Source organism: Phocoena sinus, chromosome 15 (genome assembly GCF_008692025.1).
Source record: "Phocoena sinus isolate mPhoSin1 chromosome 15, mPhoSin1.pri, whole genome shotgun sequence".
Taxonomy (NCBI): domain Eukaryota; kingdom Metazoa; phylum Chordata; class Mammalia; order Artiodactyla; family Phocoenidae; genus Phocoena; species Phocoena sinus.
Genome location: NC_045777.1, coordinates 42,886,226 through 42,903,103, shown reverse-complemented (window position 1 = coordinate 42,903,103; position 16,878 = coordinate 42,886,226). Strand labels below are relative to the sequence as shown.

Here is a 16,878-nt window from a genome sequence, read left to right as displayed (position 1 = left end):
AAAACACATATAAACAAGGCAATTAGAGCTAGGTTGTAAAGTGTTTTAAAGATGCCAAAGGAAGTGAGGAGCCCTAACATTTAGGCATCACCTGCAGGGCAGTGGCAAGTAAGATACAGGACTCTTGCCCTTAGCAAGTGTGCTAAGGGAATTGCCATGGATGCTGCTTGAGGTATAAACAAACTAATCAAAACTGGACTGATTGAGTACAGGTAATTCCAGTCAGGATCATTAATATGAACTGCCTGATTAGCATGCAGCCAAGTAGCTCCTATATATATATATATATATATATATATATATATATATATATATATAGTTAGATGTTTTAGATTGATTTTAAGTCTTCTGTGAAGACAGCAATAAAGTCTGTGAACGTGTTTGCTCAACTTCAAAAATCTGTGCTGCATACCTAGTAAAGTGACTTAAAAAAAATTGGTGATGCCAAGTGCTGATGGGAAAATGGAGCAATTAAAAGTCTCCTATATTGCTGGTGGGAATGCAAAATGGTACCAGCTCTCTGGAAAACTTTCGGCTTAAAAAAGTAATAAGGGGCTTCTCTGGTGGCGCAGTGGTTGAGAGCCTGCCTGACGATGCAGGGGACACGGGTTCGTGCCCCAGTCTGGGAAGATCCCACATGCCGCGGAGTGGCTGGGCCCGTGAGCCACGGCCGCTGAGCCTGTGCGTCTGGAGCCTGTGCTCCGCAACAGGAGAGGCCACAACAGTGAGAGGCCCGCGTAAAAAAAAAAAAAAAAAAAAAAAAAATGTAATAAAGTTCAACACGTACTTAGCATAGACCAAGAAATACATTTCCTGGGTGTTTACCCGAAAGAAATGAAAACTTAGATTCACACAAAACCCTGTATGTGAACGTTTATAGTGACTTTATTCATAATTGTCAAAAAACTGGAAACAACCCAAGTGTCCTTTAACTGATGAATGGCTATATGGAATGTGGTATAATTAAGTACTACTCAGGAATAAAAAGGGAGGAACTAATGATACACTCAACTATATGGATGAATCTCAAATGTATTATGCTCAGTGAAAGAAGTCAGACTCATGCTGTATGATCCATTTATAAGACATTCTAGAAAAGATAAACTCTAGGGACAGAATCCAGATTAGTGGTTGCCAGGGGTTGGAGAAGGAGGGAGGAATTTGCTACAAAGGTGCAGAGGGGAAATTTTTTTTTTTTGGTGGGGGGAGAGTGATGGTACAGTTCTATGTCTTGATTTTATTGGTAGCCACAAAACAATATGCATTTTCAAGACTCATAGAACCGCCTACAAAAAGGGGAAAATACTACTGTATGAGAATGATACCTCACTAAACCTGACTTTCAGATAAAAAGCCTGTAGCTTGACAGGGATTTCTGGGATGCCATCAAGTGTTCTGACTCTCATCTGCATGGGGGTTACATGGATGTACATGTATGAAACAATTCATTGAGCTGTACACTTAAGATTTGTATACTTTACGTACCCCACTGAATGTATTTTATATCTTATTTTAAAAAATGAATGAAGAAGAAAAAAGTGTCATAGTTGTTAAAAAACAAAATTAACCAAGTAAATTATAAAGATCTTATAGGCTTTATTCAACAAATCATGAATCGGGCAGCATCCCTTCTAGAGGAAAGGATGGAGCTCCAGAGAGCCATACAAAATGGAAGGCTTTCTAGGCAAAAGGGGTCATGACAAGGAAGTTACACTAGCAAAGAGCTGATTGTTTGTGGCAAGGTCACCTTATTTTAGGGGGCCTCAGGGGTCTATCAAGCAGTTTACCTCACCAGTGCTGACCAGTAATTCCAGATGGATTGGTTTAAGATTCCATTCCTGGGGGAGGCTGAGACTGTGATTAAGTTAGGTTTTATTTTTTTTAAATATTTATTTATTTATTTAGGCTGCAAAGGGTCTTAGTTACGGCACGCTGGATCTTCGTTGCAGCACGCGGGATCTTTAGTTGGGGCACGCAGGCTTCTTAGTTGCGGCATGCGGGCTTCTTAGTTGTGGCATGTGGGATCTAGTTCCCTGACTAGGGATCGAACCTGAGCCCCCTGCATTGGGAGCATGGAGTCTTACCCACTGGACCACCAGGGAAGTCCCTTAAGTTAGATTTTAAATCTCGGTTCGGTGACATGGGGCTTAGCACAAGTGACTCCATTTTGGGTCTGTAGTCTCTCTCTCTCTTTTTAACATAGTTAGGAGAGAAAGAGAGAGGGATGGGGGGGGATTAAATGACTCTCTACAACCCTGTTGGCATGGATATAACACCCCAAATATGATGTCTGATAATAGCAGGCAGGAAGGTTGTGAACACCAGGACAAATGTCACCAATGTCACTGTCTTGCTTAAGGCTGACCCTTTGTATCAATGTGTGTTTGTGGCTTTTCTCTCTATTGAATTCTGCTTCTGACAGCTGCTTTTCCATTTCTAGCACTTTCTCCAACACATCCTCTGCTGGGGAGGAGGGGTAGAAAAAGAGAAAGCCCAGCTCTGAGGACACACACATTTGGGTTCAGACTCCAGTTTCCATATTTAGAAGCTATATGAACTTCGGCAAATTCTCCATGTTTTTTCATCAGGCAAGTTTTTTTCTCGATGAGCCGTACATGTATACAGAAGTCACGGTGTCTCAGGGATATTCATGAACATTACAACTCTTTCAGTAACGACTTTGAAACACCTTATTTTGAACTAACACCCCTTTTAGGGTTTGAATGATTTCCACAGCAGTAACAGAGAGCTGTAAGAACTCCATGGCCCCCTTATGAAGTCATCTGCACAGGGCCCATTGATTTGGATGGTTTCAGTTCTGATAATCCTTCCCTGGAGGGCAGTGGGGCAGAGTCCCAGTTACTTATTTTGTACAGAACAAAAACTGCTGCAGCTCCTAAACAACCTAACTTTATTCCTGCAAATATGCAAAAGTTCAACTCTGCCCAGCACCACTGGCTGTTGACTAGAGTCACGGGTAAGCGTGGTGGCTTCCTCTTAACCTGGATGCCAAGAATACATCCCTGACCTCTGAGATCAGAGAGAAAGGGAGCTTAAACACAGTCTTAGATATATTAGAATGCAGGGTTTTTTTTTGTTTGTTTGTTTTGTTTTGTTTGTATTTTATATTCTGGATAGGCAGATAGTTTATTTTCAAGTAATTAGTCACTCAGAGCTTTTGGGATGCAAGGTCGCTGGACACTTATTGCTGTGAAACTTCAACCTGCTTCTATCAAGCCCTGGACTTATCCAGGGCTTATGTGATCTTGGCCTCAAATTGTCTGTCATGAACCTTGGGGCTGCTTTGCCGTGACTGGTGACTCTGCCATCCTTCTGTTGGCTTTGAAACGCTTCCCTCTTTTGGTCCAGTGATGCAATGAAGTAAGTTACTTGGATCTGTGCGTTCAGCAGTTCTACCCAAGGTTTCAACCGTCATAGGTGGGTTCACAGGGTGAAGGTTTAATCAGGTGAATCCAATGAACAAACTGTTTTGTTTCTAGGCTAGATCTGTGTGGTAGCATATTTGTCTCCTTATGTGAAGGGAGTGCATATCACTATCCCATCATCTTCTAGACTATATTGAATTACCAATATAATTGTCATCAGCACTTTTGGAAAGTGCTGATGGCCTATTTTGTACTTGTTTGTGTTAATCAATGTTAATTACAAAGCAAGCACAGGGGTTAATGAATCATAATGGGTTTAATTAAGCTTGACAGTAACAGAGGGCATAACCTTTATGTTATGACCCGGTTAGAGGAACAGAAAAGGACAAAAATGGGCCAAAGAATCATCACATAGAAATTCATATTTATATACTGGCCATCTACAGAAACAGAACAGTGTAATGAGTTTATTGGTTTTGCTAAGTGTCAATGTTAACATATGATAATCTGGCACTACTGGAATTACAGACAACTATAAGATCTGCTCTTTACCCTTCAAGGATTTATAATTGGATTGGAAGAGTGACACAGAAAACCAAGGTTGAAATTTCTCCAGTGAGTAACAAGTGAGTGGTGCTGACCGTGTTATAAAGCATTTGGAAGAGGGAGCAATTGCCCTGAGATGGTGCAGTGGGGGAAGACTGGGGACGGTAAAATTCAAAGGGAGAAGTGGACCCAGGAGAGGAGGAGAGGAGATGGCATTTCTGCTGGGCGCACAGTATGGCGGTGGGAATGCCGACAATGTGTTCAGAGCGCATCTGTTCTTCCATGAATCGGCTTCATTGACTTAAGTTCCTGAGGGAGTGGGCAATGGGGAAAGTGGTGTCCGCAGTCATGTTGCCTGTCTAAGCCTTGATCTCCTCATGTGTAATGTAAGAAATGAACCTAAAGACTTTCAGCTTCAAACAACAACTCCAAAGGCCCTTGATTAGGGCCCCAGCTCAGAGGTAATTTTTATGTCCCTCATATTTCTACATGATTAACAAGGCTCCTGAATGGTCCTATCCATCCAAAACCTTTCTCATTAGATAAGATAGGATGTATTTGGATGCAAGCGATTACACACACGTACCCTAAACCAAATGGCTTAACCAACAACCGTTGGTTTAGTGCTAATGAATCTTGTCAGCAAGGAAACAGACCCTTTTCCTCTACCCTCTTAAGCTGATAACCTGGGGTGTGCAAATTAAACTGACAAAATAAAAATGAACAGAAGAAAGGGTTTATATTGTATGCACACGGAGGGCATCACAGAAAAGGAATGAAAACTCCCGAAAGCGGTCAGGGCTGGGAGCTTATTATTTTAACAAAGTGCGATACATCGTGGAGAGGTCATTACACAAAAGAAAAGGGTTCTGGTCTTCTAGTGGTTATAAATTGTGGGAAGATAAATATATGGGGGAAAGGAATGGAAGATAAAGATTTGTTTAGTGAGGGTTTGCTGACTTTCTGTCTCTAGTAATAAGGGTTATTCTTCTCTTGGTATGGGGGAGAGGAGAGCACATTCACAAAGGGAAATTTATGGCGAAGGGCAAAGAGCTCTTTCTGTGTTGGTGTCTTTTTAATTGCCTTCAGAGTGCAATAATTCTCATGCCACAGTGGCATATTTCGGGGTGGCATATTCTGATCCCCTTCTGCCTACAGGTCAGCTTGGTGGTTCTTCTGGTCTGGACAGGCTCTGTCGTTCTGGGCTGCTCTCATAAGGCTGTGATCAGCTCTCGAATTGGCAGGGGCTGGCTGGCGCAAGGTGGCCCCACTCCCGTGTCTGGTGGTTGGTTGGCTATTGGCTGTGGCACTGGGTTTGACTGGTCATGCCATCATTCAGCAGGCTAGCCTGAGCTTGCTTCCATATGACAGCAGCAAGATCCCTGCAGTGAGAGTGAAAGCACGTAAGGCCTTTTGAAGCCTAGGTTGGAAGTAACAAAGTTAATTCTGCTGCATTCGATGGGACAAAGCAAGTAACAAGGCTGGCCATATTAAACAGGTGGAGAAACAGCCTCCATCCCTGATGGAAGGTCACTGCAAAGTGCCAAGTACAAGAACAGGTGGAGAGAATGTATCACTATCTTTAAACCTCCAACACGGCTTTAGGTAAAGAGGCTTCCTCACTATTCCTGCGGCAGGACCCTTGATTTCCCATCTCTGAATACTTGTTCAAGGCATTTCTTTGCCTCAAAAGTCAGCTCCTCATCCATCTTGAGGTTCAAATGCCAGCCCTCCTGCAAGGCTTGTCTCCACAACTAATTCATCTGTGAAACTTTTCCCCATCCCTCCAACTAAATGTGGTTTCTCATTCTGAAGAAGTTGAAATGCTTCCACAGACTCGATAAAGTCCATCTATTCTGAACTCTTTGTGACCATAGGTCTAGTTAAAAGCAATCGAAAACAATCCGTCTTCTGTCTTTTGGTATATAAAATGACTGTGATTTAGGGTGATAGCTTCTATTAAATTGAATCTGCTGTGATTTCTTCATTCACTTCTGCTGTAAAAGAAAGCTGCCACTCATAGTTACCTGCCTATAGCTTTGCGGCAAATTACTATGTATGACTTTCATGATTATCTTTATTGTTACTTTGGAGTTCAGGTTTCTCTCTCGGGCTCCAAAGTACACTTTTTCAAGTTACCTTTGTTTTTTTTTTTTTTTTTTTTGCGGTACACGGGTTTCTCACTGTTGTGGCCTCTCCCGCTGCGGAGCACAGGCTCCGGACGTGCAGGCCCAGCGGCCATGGCTCACGGGCGCAGCCGCTCCACGGCACGTGGGATCCTCCCGGACCGGGGCACGAACCCGTGTCCCCCGCATCGGCAGGCGGACTCTCAACCACTGCGCCACCAGGGAAGCCCTACCTTTGTTTTTAATATTTAGTATTTTAGGAGATCCTAAATTTACTTTAAAATTTTATGACTTAGAACGTGAAAATTGTTTTGTGCTTGGATCGGATGTCTGATTTCTGTCTCTGATGTGATTATGCATTTGTTTGAAAACCAGAATACTTAGTTTATTGGCTTACTTCATACCTCTGAAATTCAACTTAAGTCCTATGACATAAGGTACTCCCACGTGATGATAATAAGTGTACTGTGTGATATAATGCTTGAGGTCAGTACTTGCACGTAGGAAAACAGATGGGTTTTTGAGATGTCAGTATATTCTTTGTTCCAATTTAAGTGTGCCAGTCTGCTGTTTATCAAGGTTTTTAAAAAGTCGTACTTGTGAGAGTGTAAATCAACTTTATTCCTTAGGGGCTGGAGGAAAAATATATAACTGTACATATAGCTGATAGGAATATGGTATTTTTTTCCGATAATGGTATTTCAAGATGATTCAAATATTTTGAGGCGGAGTGAACATTCTATTTCAGTGCTTTCTCACTTTGAAATGAAGGAGCTAAGTCTCAGGGAGTTTAAATCACTCACAACTATTTGGCAGTAATGAGATTGCTAAACATCAGGAAAAAAAATTCAACAATAAATAAGCCCCAGATAAGACCCAAATAAGCTACATCAAAACAAGCAAACAAATTTAAACCAACACACACACCCACACCCACACACACACACAAACACACACACACACAGGCCTTAATGGTGATGGGATTAATACTCCATTCTCATTTAATACTATTTGGGTTTTAACCTAGGTCTCAGAATCTTTTCTTCCTTCCATCACCATTCAATCTTTTTTTGGAAAATAGAAATGCCTTTCATTCACCCAAATGAATGTCCAAATTGTAGGTTCTTAAATGCTCTTGTGCCCTGGACCCTTTTGGTTGTCAGGTGAAAGCAACATTTTCAGAATAACATTATTAAATGCAAAAAATAAAATACATGGGTTGGGAAGGAAAATCAATTATAATGAAATACAGTGAGCAAGATATAAGAAAAATAAATTTGTGATAGAGTAACACATGGTTATATTAAATTACAAGATTTAGTGTCAGTCTAATGTCTACCATAATTTCAAAGTAATGATTTTTAACAATTTTAGAAAGCTGCAACAATTATAATTTAACAGGAAAATATCTTTAATTTCTAGAGGTGTCAAAATCTCTGGTATTACTAAAGTTAATATATTTTATGTTAGAGATGTAATTTTTTTTCCCTCTCATCCAAGTTCATGGATCTTCTGTCAGATTTGTAACTTTAGTGGCTCCCATGAATACCTGCTCCTTCCTGGTGGGTGCCGCCTGCCACACCCATGTGGGGCTTGCTGCCTTTGACCAATGGGAAATCAGCAAACTGAGCTTCAACAGAGCCACTGGGTGTGCCCTCCTGGAAGGCTTCTTTACCCAACTAAGAAACCCGGTCTAACCTTTTTGAGGATGAGAAAGAGGACGAAGCACAGGCTTCCCAGTAATCCCAATTGAGTCCAACCTCCAGCCCCTAGACCCGTTAGCCCAGGTTAACTGAACCTCACAGAACCGTGAGAAATAATAAGTGGTTTTTCTTTTAAGCCGCTAAATTTGGGGCTGTTAGGCCGGGATACACAACTGATGTGGACCCCTGAATTTTTCCACTGACCCCTGGGATCCCAGATGGAGACACGTGAGTGTTTTCCACTATCAGTATTTCAAAGCTTCCACACTCTTTTGAGATCACTAACCCCTCGCTCCCCTACGTGTGGGTCGCAGCCGGCTGCAACCACAATCCCGGGAGTTTGTTGGAAATGCAGCATCTCAGGTTTCACCCCAGAACTGCCCAATCAGAATCTGCAAGTTCACAAGATTCCCCAGGTGATTTGTATAAGCGTTAACGTTTGCAAAGTACTTGGAAGCATGCACATTAACGTTTGAGAAGACTAGCCAACTCTCTACCTTGTAATTAATCTGCCCTTTCAGAGACTTCTTTCACTCTCGGTTAAGAATATTCTCTGGCCAAGTCTCTGTTCCGTCCTGCCCGGCGTGAGTTGCAGACTTACTGCATCATATTCAAAAGCTCCAGGAGTGGTAGGTGGGACTAAAGTGTCTGCAGGACTGCGATGGTCTGTTTTGTCAAATGGCAAAGTCACGAAGGGACAGAGGGCTCATAGGCAAGTATAGGATGTTGGAAAAATGAATGAATGAATGAATGCTGAAACATTCCAAACTACCAACCAATAAAGCCCCAGACACAGAAAATCGCTTTAATGAGTAAAACTAGAACTCTTCCTACAAAGTTTGTGTAATTTGCTGTCTTTAAGAATTGGGCTGGCTTTGCCGGCTCTGGGGCCCTCTCACGTTCTGTGCGCTGAGGCCCCCGACCCGGATAGGGTGGTAGTGAACAGGGGTGACGGTGGCTCACCGAGATGTCGGGCCACGCCCTCCGGGAAGGGCGCCCGCGGAGTTTGTCCCGGCGCAGCTCCCATATAAGGCGGGGCCCGCCCCTGCCCGGGCAGCCGGGACGCCGCGCAAGCTCCTTAACGGCGTCTTTAACCCTCCCGCCGCTACCGCGCATGCCCGGGCCGCTCCGGAATCCGGCGCTCCTGATTTCCCCGTAGCCCGGTGGTCAAATCCGCACCCAGCTCCGCGCCCCCCAAGGGGGAGAAGCCGGGGTTCTCCCGGCTCTAGGAACACGTGGTTGCTGATTTCCGGCTCAGCCTCGGGGTTCTAGGGAAGCTGATGCGACGATTCCTTGTCTGAGTGGGTTACATGTTTGCAGACATCATTTCACTTAAAGCATGAACCAACTCCAAGGAGTTGTTCCTGTTTTGTAGATAAAGCAAAAGCCTCAGAGATGCCCAGTAATGCAGACTGGACGCCTCCCAAAGCTAGTGTTGGAGCTGAGGCTCAAACCCAGAAGTCCAACCTCCACTTCTTGCGGCCTCCATTATAGCTTGGCTTGCTGGGGGAGTAGCCCTTCCGACCCAGTCGGGCCGCCTTCCTTAGAACTAGGGACGCTGCCAGCAGCTCCTGGTTGCCCTTGTGGGCGTGAAATACCGGCGGGGAGAGGGTGAGGGCAGAGCATCCCTTTGTGGCCCCGTTAGGAACATGGGGGCGCAGTGGATCTTGAGTATGGTCACTGCCTTCAGTGGGCCTTCCTGCCCCCACCCGAGGTGGGGGGCAGCTGTGGGAACCGAGGCAGGAAGCGTGGGGTACTGGGGTTGGGGTTGGTGGGCTAAGCGGCCCAGATTGGGGCAGCAGGAGGAAGGCAGAGCTGATGCCTTGGTTAATGTGGCCCGCAGTTAACAGGTGGGCCACTGAGTGTGTGTGAAAGAATGCCCGAATGCATTCATGCTTGACGGACTGAATGAATGAATATGCATTTCCCGGCAGAGGGCGGCGGGGACGGGGCCTCCCGACAAGAAACGGGGTCGGACCTCGCTTCTCCCAGAAACCCTAGGCCCGGAGGAGAGGGTCGTCCCCATCCCAAACTCCTTTAAGTTTAAAACTACTAAACTGTAACGTAAGTGTGGAAAAGGTCCAATTAAGATCTGATTTCAGCCAATATAGCCATTCTCGCCCACATTTAAAACCTCCAGTACCCTTTTTATTTTCATTTCTCTGTATCCCTGAATTTAGGGTTCCAGAGCACACGCGCTCGGACAGCCTTAGAGTAGCAGAGAGGACCTGAGGAGCTGCCCACTATCAAGCTGTGATAATCTCTGTGCTTCAGTTTCTTGCTCCGTAAATCGCATGAGCTAACACCTGTACAGTGGGGTAAAGCCAGGTCCTTGTTAAGGGCCGAAAAACTGTTTTTGGTGATCTGACCCCAGGATTGGAGTCCTTGCGCTGGCCCTAAATTACTGTGAACTCCTCGTTTTCCTCCTCCTCCCCAGTTTTTAAAGGAATGAGGTTGCGTTTTAAGCTTCCCTGAAATGACTCCATCCCCGTTCCCAGTCCACTTGATCTGCCTAGATTTGTCGACCTCAGGCGGCGGCGCTCGGGCATCCTGTCCCCGCCCCTCCGTGCTCCAGGCCCCGCCTAGGCAACCCGGCCCCGCCCCTCCGCGCCTCCCGGGCGCCGCCAAAGCCCGGGGCGCGGATCACGCGGGCAGGAGCGGCTCTGGGCATGCTCAGTGGCAGGGCAGGTGGGGCCGACGCGGGCCGCCGGGTCCGGCCGGGAGCGGAGGGGCGGGGGCAGAGGGGGAAGTGGGCGGGCGCCGCGGGCCAAGTGTCGGGAGCCGCCGGCAGACGCGGGACGCTGGGCAGGTGGGAACCCGCGTGGTCCGGGCCGCGATGAGCAATGGCATCGGTCAAGGTGGCCGTGAGGGTCCGGCCCATGAATCGCAGGTGAGTAGGAGGGCGGGGCGCAGGCGGCCCCCTGAGGCGTCCTCACCCGGAGGAAGTTGGTCTCCAGCTCCCCTCCAAGGCCAGCCTGGACTTACGTGTCAAGAGCCGGTCTCCGGCCCACTGGGCCCTGGCTGTGGCCTCTGGGGGCCTGGACCACTTGACGCTTTGCTGTTCCTTTCACACTGCCCTGGAGGGGCCCTGGGGGGTAGAGAGTTCACGAGGCCACGGAGGAGATTCCTGTTAACTCTTCCAGGTCCCATTAATTTGAAGAAGTTTGCTGCTTCTCTCTTCAAAAAAACATCAAGGGAACAGTTTCACGAGGGTGTAAATCCATGAGCGTGGTCTTGAGGGCACCAGAGCTGTTAGGCGAAGTCCCCCCAATTATGCCAACTCAGAAGTTCTCTGTTATCAGTGTTACTTTTTTCAACTCTTAAGAAGAAGTGATTTCAGTTCCCTGAGCTTGAACCCTAACTTCTAATCAGTAGTTTAGCAGTTCTTAAGGTTAAAGAGTGGATGGCAAAACTTTAAAAACGTTTGTTTCCTGGAAGAAAAAATTAAGGACACTTAAGTACACGTGTTTGAAATATGCTGTTGTTAACAGCTGGGGGGGAATTATAAACACATTTAGAATTTAATCTTGTATGTTTCTACGAAGTAATGCTTTTCAGAATGATTTGACTTTGCGTTCACTGAGGAATAGTTTGCTTTTCGGTGACTACTTTATAATCAGTTTACAAAGAGGCTTTACAAAAGTTAGCTTTTTAAATTGGTTTAAAGAACTTTAAAGAATGAAGTAGATCTAAATGGGATGTGTCCTTCCCAATTGATAGGAGCAGTTCACACAAGGCCATTTGTTTTTATTGGCTTCTCAGTCAAGTTGGACATTTGACTTACCATATGGCCTTTGCTATTTTCTTTGTATCAACTTTGGAGGTCATCAGAAGATCATAAAATCAAGAGATTGCCGGAGCCTTCTTTGACTCATCTGAATCTGTTTTTCTGTTGGCAGATAGGGAATCATTATTCTGGTTTATAACTATTGGAGACCAGTGCTTTTGTGATTTTTAAGTTATCTCTAAAGCTTTTTAGGGAAGGAGTTTGACTTTTTTGTAAGTCCTAAGAAAATACGTAGGTTTCTATGTATATTCAGTCCTACAAGACAAATGGACCCCAGAGTCATTGAGATGTTTTTGAAAGATTGTTCTTTATTTTGGATTTACATGTATATCGACGTTCCTTTCCTTCTTTGAAATAAAGAAGTTTTGGAGCACATGCTACGAGATTGTATTGAGTAGCTTTAGAAAACAATTATTAAGTGCCGCCTACCAAATGCACGGGCATTGTGCTGGGTGCTGTCTGTGGGACAAGGTAAATGAGGTCTGTTGAGTGTCTCTCTGGTGAGGGAGGGACTACAGACTAGTGGGACTCTCATAAAACCCTGGGTGGGTTGGGAGGGATGCTACCGGTGCATGCCTTGACAGTGTAGGCCCGAAGCCCAGGTATGTGGAGAGAAGGCGGGAAACGTGTCCAAAAGCCACGTGCTTTGGCCAGGTAGATGGATGTGATGATGTCTGTGCTCTCAGCAGAGAACTCTTGTGGTGGCATCAGGATTAGGGCAAGAGGTAAGGAAGGAGTAGTCTGGCCATAGGTGGAGATGGGAAGCCTGGAAAGATCCACGGAGACAGTCTGCTGGCAGAATTGACAGGATTTGGCAGTTCATTGGGTGAGAAGGAGGGGAAAGGGGAAGAACACAGAGTCATTAACTGAGGTTTGATGCTCAAGGAGGTAGAAGAGGTTTGGGGAAGGTGGACGGTCAGGTGGGTGCATTCTCTCTTGCGTTTGAAAGTTATAGGAGATGCGGTAAGTGTCAAGTACAAGGACAGCATCTAGCACAGGATGAGTGCTGTCCGAGGTGTTGACCCTGTTCACTGTCCGAAGTGTGGGAAGGACATCCATCTCTTTGCTGGTGTTCAGTAGACTGTAAGAAACATGGGTCTTAGGTGATCTGAGGATTGACATTTGGAAATCTTTTGCACGTGGATGACAGTTTAAGAATGTTATAGTGAGGAGGAATTTCTCAGCAGGAGAAAATCTTACTTTTATGTATAAAGCACAGATATTCAGTAGATTTTAAAAAAACAGTGTTTACAGTGAGAAGAAAAGGGATTCAGGGATTGGACACTGGGATATGCTTCTCTTTAGGATTCCAGGGAGAAGATTGGCTTGCAACTCATGGAGGAGAACCAGCACAGCAAATGGTCATGGCAGGAAAGGAGAAGGGTCTCCCGAAGGAGGTGGTGGTGGTTATTGTCAGATGTTGCCAAGATGGTGCTCTGAGGATGCCAGTAAGATGAGGTCCTTGCTCTTGGAGACAAGAGCATTGGTAGCCTTCCAAAGAGCAGTTTCATGGGGAGACAGTGATCTGGAAGTTGGAGTGAAATAGAAAGACATATACAATTGGCCAACCAAAAGTACTTGGCCTGACTCATAAGGAAAGACTTCCAAGTTATAATGGCCATAAGAAACCATTTTTTACTAGTGAGATTGGTGAATATTAACTGAACATTGAGTGTTGGTGATGGAGTCATAAAGGATCAAGACCTCTGAGACTTCCATGCTGGGAAATTTGACAGTAGCTGTCAAGATTAGAGGTTTATAAAACTCTTTGGTTGAGGAATTTCATTTCTAAGATTTTATTTTATGGATTAAATTCCTACCTACGAAGAAGTATGTGTAAGGATGTTTCTGCATCATCATTGGAACAGCAACAAAAAAATCATAAATGATCTAAATGTACAGTGATGGAGGATCTGTTAAATGATTGCCTATTCATTTGGCAGAATGCTTTGTAGTACTTAAAAAAGAATGTGTTGATCTTAAGAGTTCCAAGATAGGGGATTAAGTGAGAAAAGCAAGATACCCACATACACACTTACTACAGTAGAGTTGTGTGAATGTGTGTGTTGAAAAGTATATACGTAGAGGCACACACACGGCCATACCTGTACAGAGTGATTCGTAAGAAGCCTGACAGTGGTAACTCTGGGGAGGAGAGCTGATGAAGAGTCTGTCAGGTGAAGATAGATGGCTTCTTTTTTTGTTTTTTCCTTTTACTGTTTGAGTTTTTACTTTGCTCATTGGTGGTGTTATAATTAATAATTGAAAACTTGTGTATGTAATTTAAAAAAGTTATCTAAAAAGTCACTGACACTGGAGAAAGAATTTTCAGCTGGTTGTCTGGGAGGATTGAAGGAAGTTGTTAAAAATATTTTCCCCCAGTTTGATTGAGATGTAATTGACGCATTGCTCTGTGTGTCAGGTGTAGAGCAGAAGGACTTGACTTGTATATGTTGTGAAATGATTACCACAATAAGGTTAGTTAACATCCATCATCTCATGTAGTTTTCCAAAAAAAAAGGAAAAGAAAAAAATGTTTTTTTCTCCTGTGATGAGAACTCTTAGGATTTACTTTCTTAACAGCTTTCAAGTATACTATCCAACAGTGTTAACTATAGTCATCACGCTGTACATGATGACTTATTTATTTTATAGCTGGAAGTTTGTACCTTTTGGCCCCCTTCACCCAATTCTCCCATTCCCTACCCCCTGCCTTGGGTAACCAGACATCTGATTTCTTTTTCTACGTTATTTTTTTGTTTATTTTGTTTTTTGTTGCTTCTTTTCTTTAAGATTCAACATATAAGGGCGATCTATACAGTATTTCTCTTTCTCTGACTTCTTTCACTTAGCATAATACCCTTAAGATTCATCCTTGCTGTTGCAAATGGCAGGATTTCCTTTTTCATTGCTGAATAATATTCATATATTCATATATATATATATATATATATATATATATACACGTGTATATGTCATGTCTTCTTTATCCATTCATCTGTCAATGGACAGTTATGTTGTTTCCATGTCTTGGCTATTGTAAATAAGAGTACAGGCGCTGAAGGCGAAGAGGAAGCAACCAGCCCGAAGGAAAGGCCTGGAGTGATAGGGAGGTGAGGTTGGCCGTTGCAGCCAGGCTGTTGAAGGATGGGGCAGTGTGGTGAAATACTGACTCTGAGGAGGAGCCTGTTGCGGTCACCAGTCCTCCTTGCAAGAAACACCCAGTGCTTGATTAAGGACAACATGTGATGAATTTGTTTTTACTACTGTCCGAGAGGAGGAAATTTCTCCCTCTGCTTCTCTCTTGAGTTCTTGTGGCTAGACTAATAATAAAATTGACCCAAGATTTAACAGGAGAAAAAGAACCAAATTTGTAAGGAATTGACAGGACAGAGAAACTTAGGTTTTGTGTGCCCCATTATTGAAGAGCCTAAACAGAGTTTGGGCTTGGGGTAGTAAATTAAAGAAATAACAAGGCTCCGAATTCCCTATTTTTGACTGTAAGGGTGTCCTTCTACCTCCAGATGCAGGGAGTGTGCCCTTCACATGGGAGATTGATTCTCCCGCTCTCAGGGAAACAGAAAGGAGGGTGAGAGTGACCCTGTTGGATTGGCCGTTTCTTAAGAAACTTTAATTTAAAACAATTAATACGCCGTGGAGGTGCATTTTGTGGTGGCCCATCCTGAACCTCAACACTACCTTATTGCTGTTTTCTTTTTTTTTTTTTGCGGTACGCGGGCCTCTCACCGTTGTGGCCTCTCCCGTTGTGGAGCACAGGCTCTGGACGTGCAGGCCCAGTGGCCATGGCTCACAGGCCTAGCCGCTCTGCGGCATGTGGGATCTTCCCGGACCAGGGATCGGACCCGTGTCCCCTGCATTGGCAGGTGGATTCTTAACCACTGCGCCACCAGGGAAGCCCCAAGATTGGCTGTTATTACTACTGTTACTTTTAGAATTTAATGATGGTACCTTTATTCCATAACACATATTTAAAAGATGTTTTACCAAAAAGAAAAAAATTTGCTGAGTGCTGGCAACAGGCCAGATGTTAGCGTTATAATGTACTTTCTCGTCTTATAAGGCAGGTCCGCCCCAGGCCTTCTATTTGTGAGGGTTCTCAGCTTCTCTTCCCGATCAGCCTCTCAGGTAGAATTTGCTGTCATGTCAATCAAGTTAAAAACAAAAGAAAAAAACGCCAGTGGTAGTTTGACTGTAGTTGATGTCTTTAGACTCTGCTGAAGTTTTCCCATTTTAAGAGCAGGAGTGTTGGGGAAAATAGCTCAGTGGTAGCCTCTTGGGTCTGTGATGACGCCAGTCTCTCGTGTTAAGGGTGGGAGGTGTCTGTCGAGATGGTGCTATGCACCAGGCACCGTGCTCATTTCTTCACCTTGGCAACTTCCTTTCCCCCTCACACCAGCTCACTGATGGAGGTCTTTTCACCCCCATTTTACAGACAGGAAACTGAGACCCCTCAGATAATAAAGTGCGGCTGAGCCAGCTCCACTTCCCTCCAGAGCCCTTTGCTTGGTGACTTGTTGTCCCCGGGCTCGCTGATGACAGAAGCCCTCGGCCTCAGGGGACGGCTGGACTGGTGGCAGAGGAGAGACGCAGGCACACCACACACGCAAATAACACAGAATCTGTGAGGGGATTCTGGAAGCTGGAGGAAGAGGTCTCCGGGGCTTCCCAGGGTCCCTTGGATGAGAGGGTGGGGTTTGAATTGAGCCCCGAAGAAGGGGTGTAACCAGCTACCATTTAGAGAGCGTCTGTGAAGTGCTTGGCTGGTGATCTTTGGAAGTTAGCACAGTGGCTGCATTCTGCAGATGAGGGGCTCAGAGACCTGAGGTCACACAGCTAGGTCGCGGTGGAGTCCAGGTTGGAGCTGAAGTCTCTCTTACTCTCATTTCTAAAGCCCCTCCATTGTACAGAAGACTCAGATAAGAGGAGGGTGGGGATGGCTGGCAGGTGGCACCGAGTACAGTTACCCGGGATCTTAGACTAACTGGAGCTTTGTGTAAGGATTAGTTGAGAGGTCGGTGGGCAGGGTGTTGTGAGGACATTTCTTTGTTAAGCTTGGGAGTTTGGGCTTTTATACTCCAGTCCTGTGCTGGCCCTTGGCTGCATGCAGCTACTTAAATTAACTGTTCAATAAAATGTAAAATGTAGTTACTTAGTTGCACAAGTCACATTTCAAATGCTCAGTAGCTACATATTGAACAAGGCAGATAGATCATGTCCATCCTCGTGGAAAGTTCTACTGGACAGTAAGCCTGACCTGGGTTTGAATCCCGGCTCTGCACCTTCCTAGCTCTGGGTCTTGGCACTTTACT

General features: G+C 44.9%; 1 protein-coding gene across 1 annotated transcript in view; it reads left to right on the top strand.

Annotated features, from left to right (window-relative positions):
• Positions 1-10,494: 10,494 nt before the first annotated feature.
• LOC116740472 (kinesin-like protein KIF16B) overlaps positions 10,495-16,878 on the top strand; it is a 292,307-nt gene continuing 285,923 nt past the window's right edge. The window contains exon 1 of the mRNA XM_032606120.1: positions 10,495-10,651. Coding sequence (XP_032462011.1) covers positions 10,605-10,651 — 47 coding nt within the window. The 5' untranslated portion in view covers positions 10,495-10,604. The remainder of the gene's footprint in view (positions 10,652-16,878) is intronic.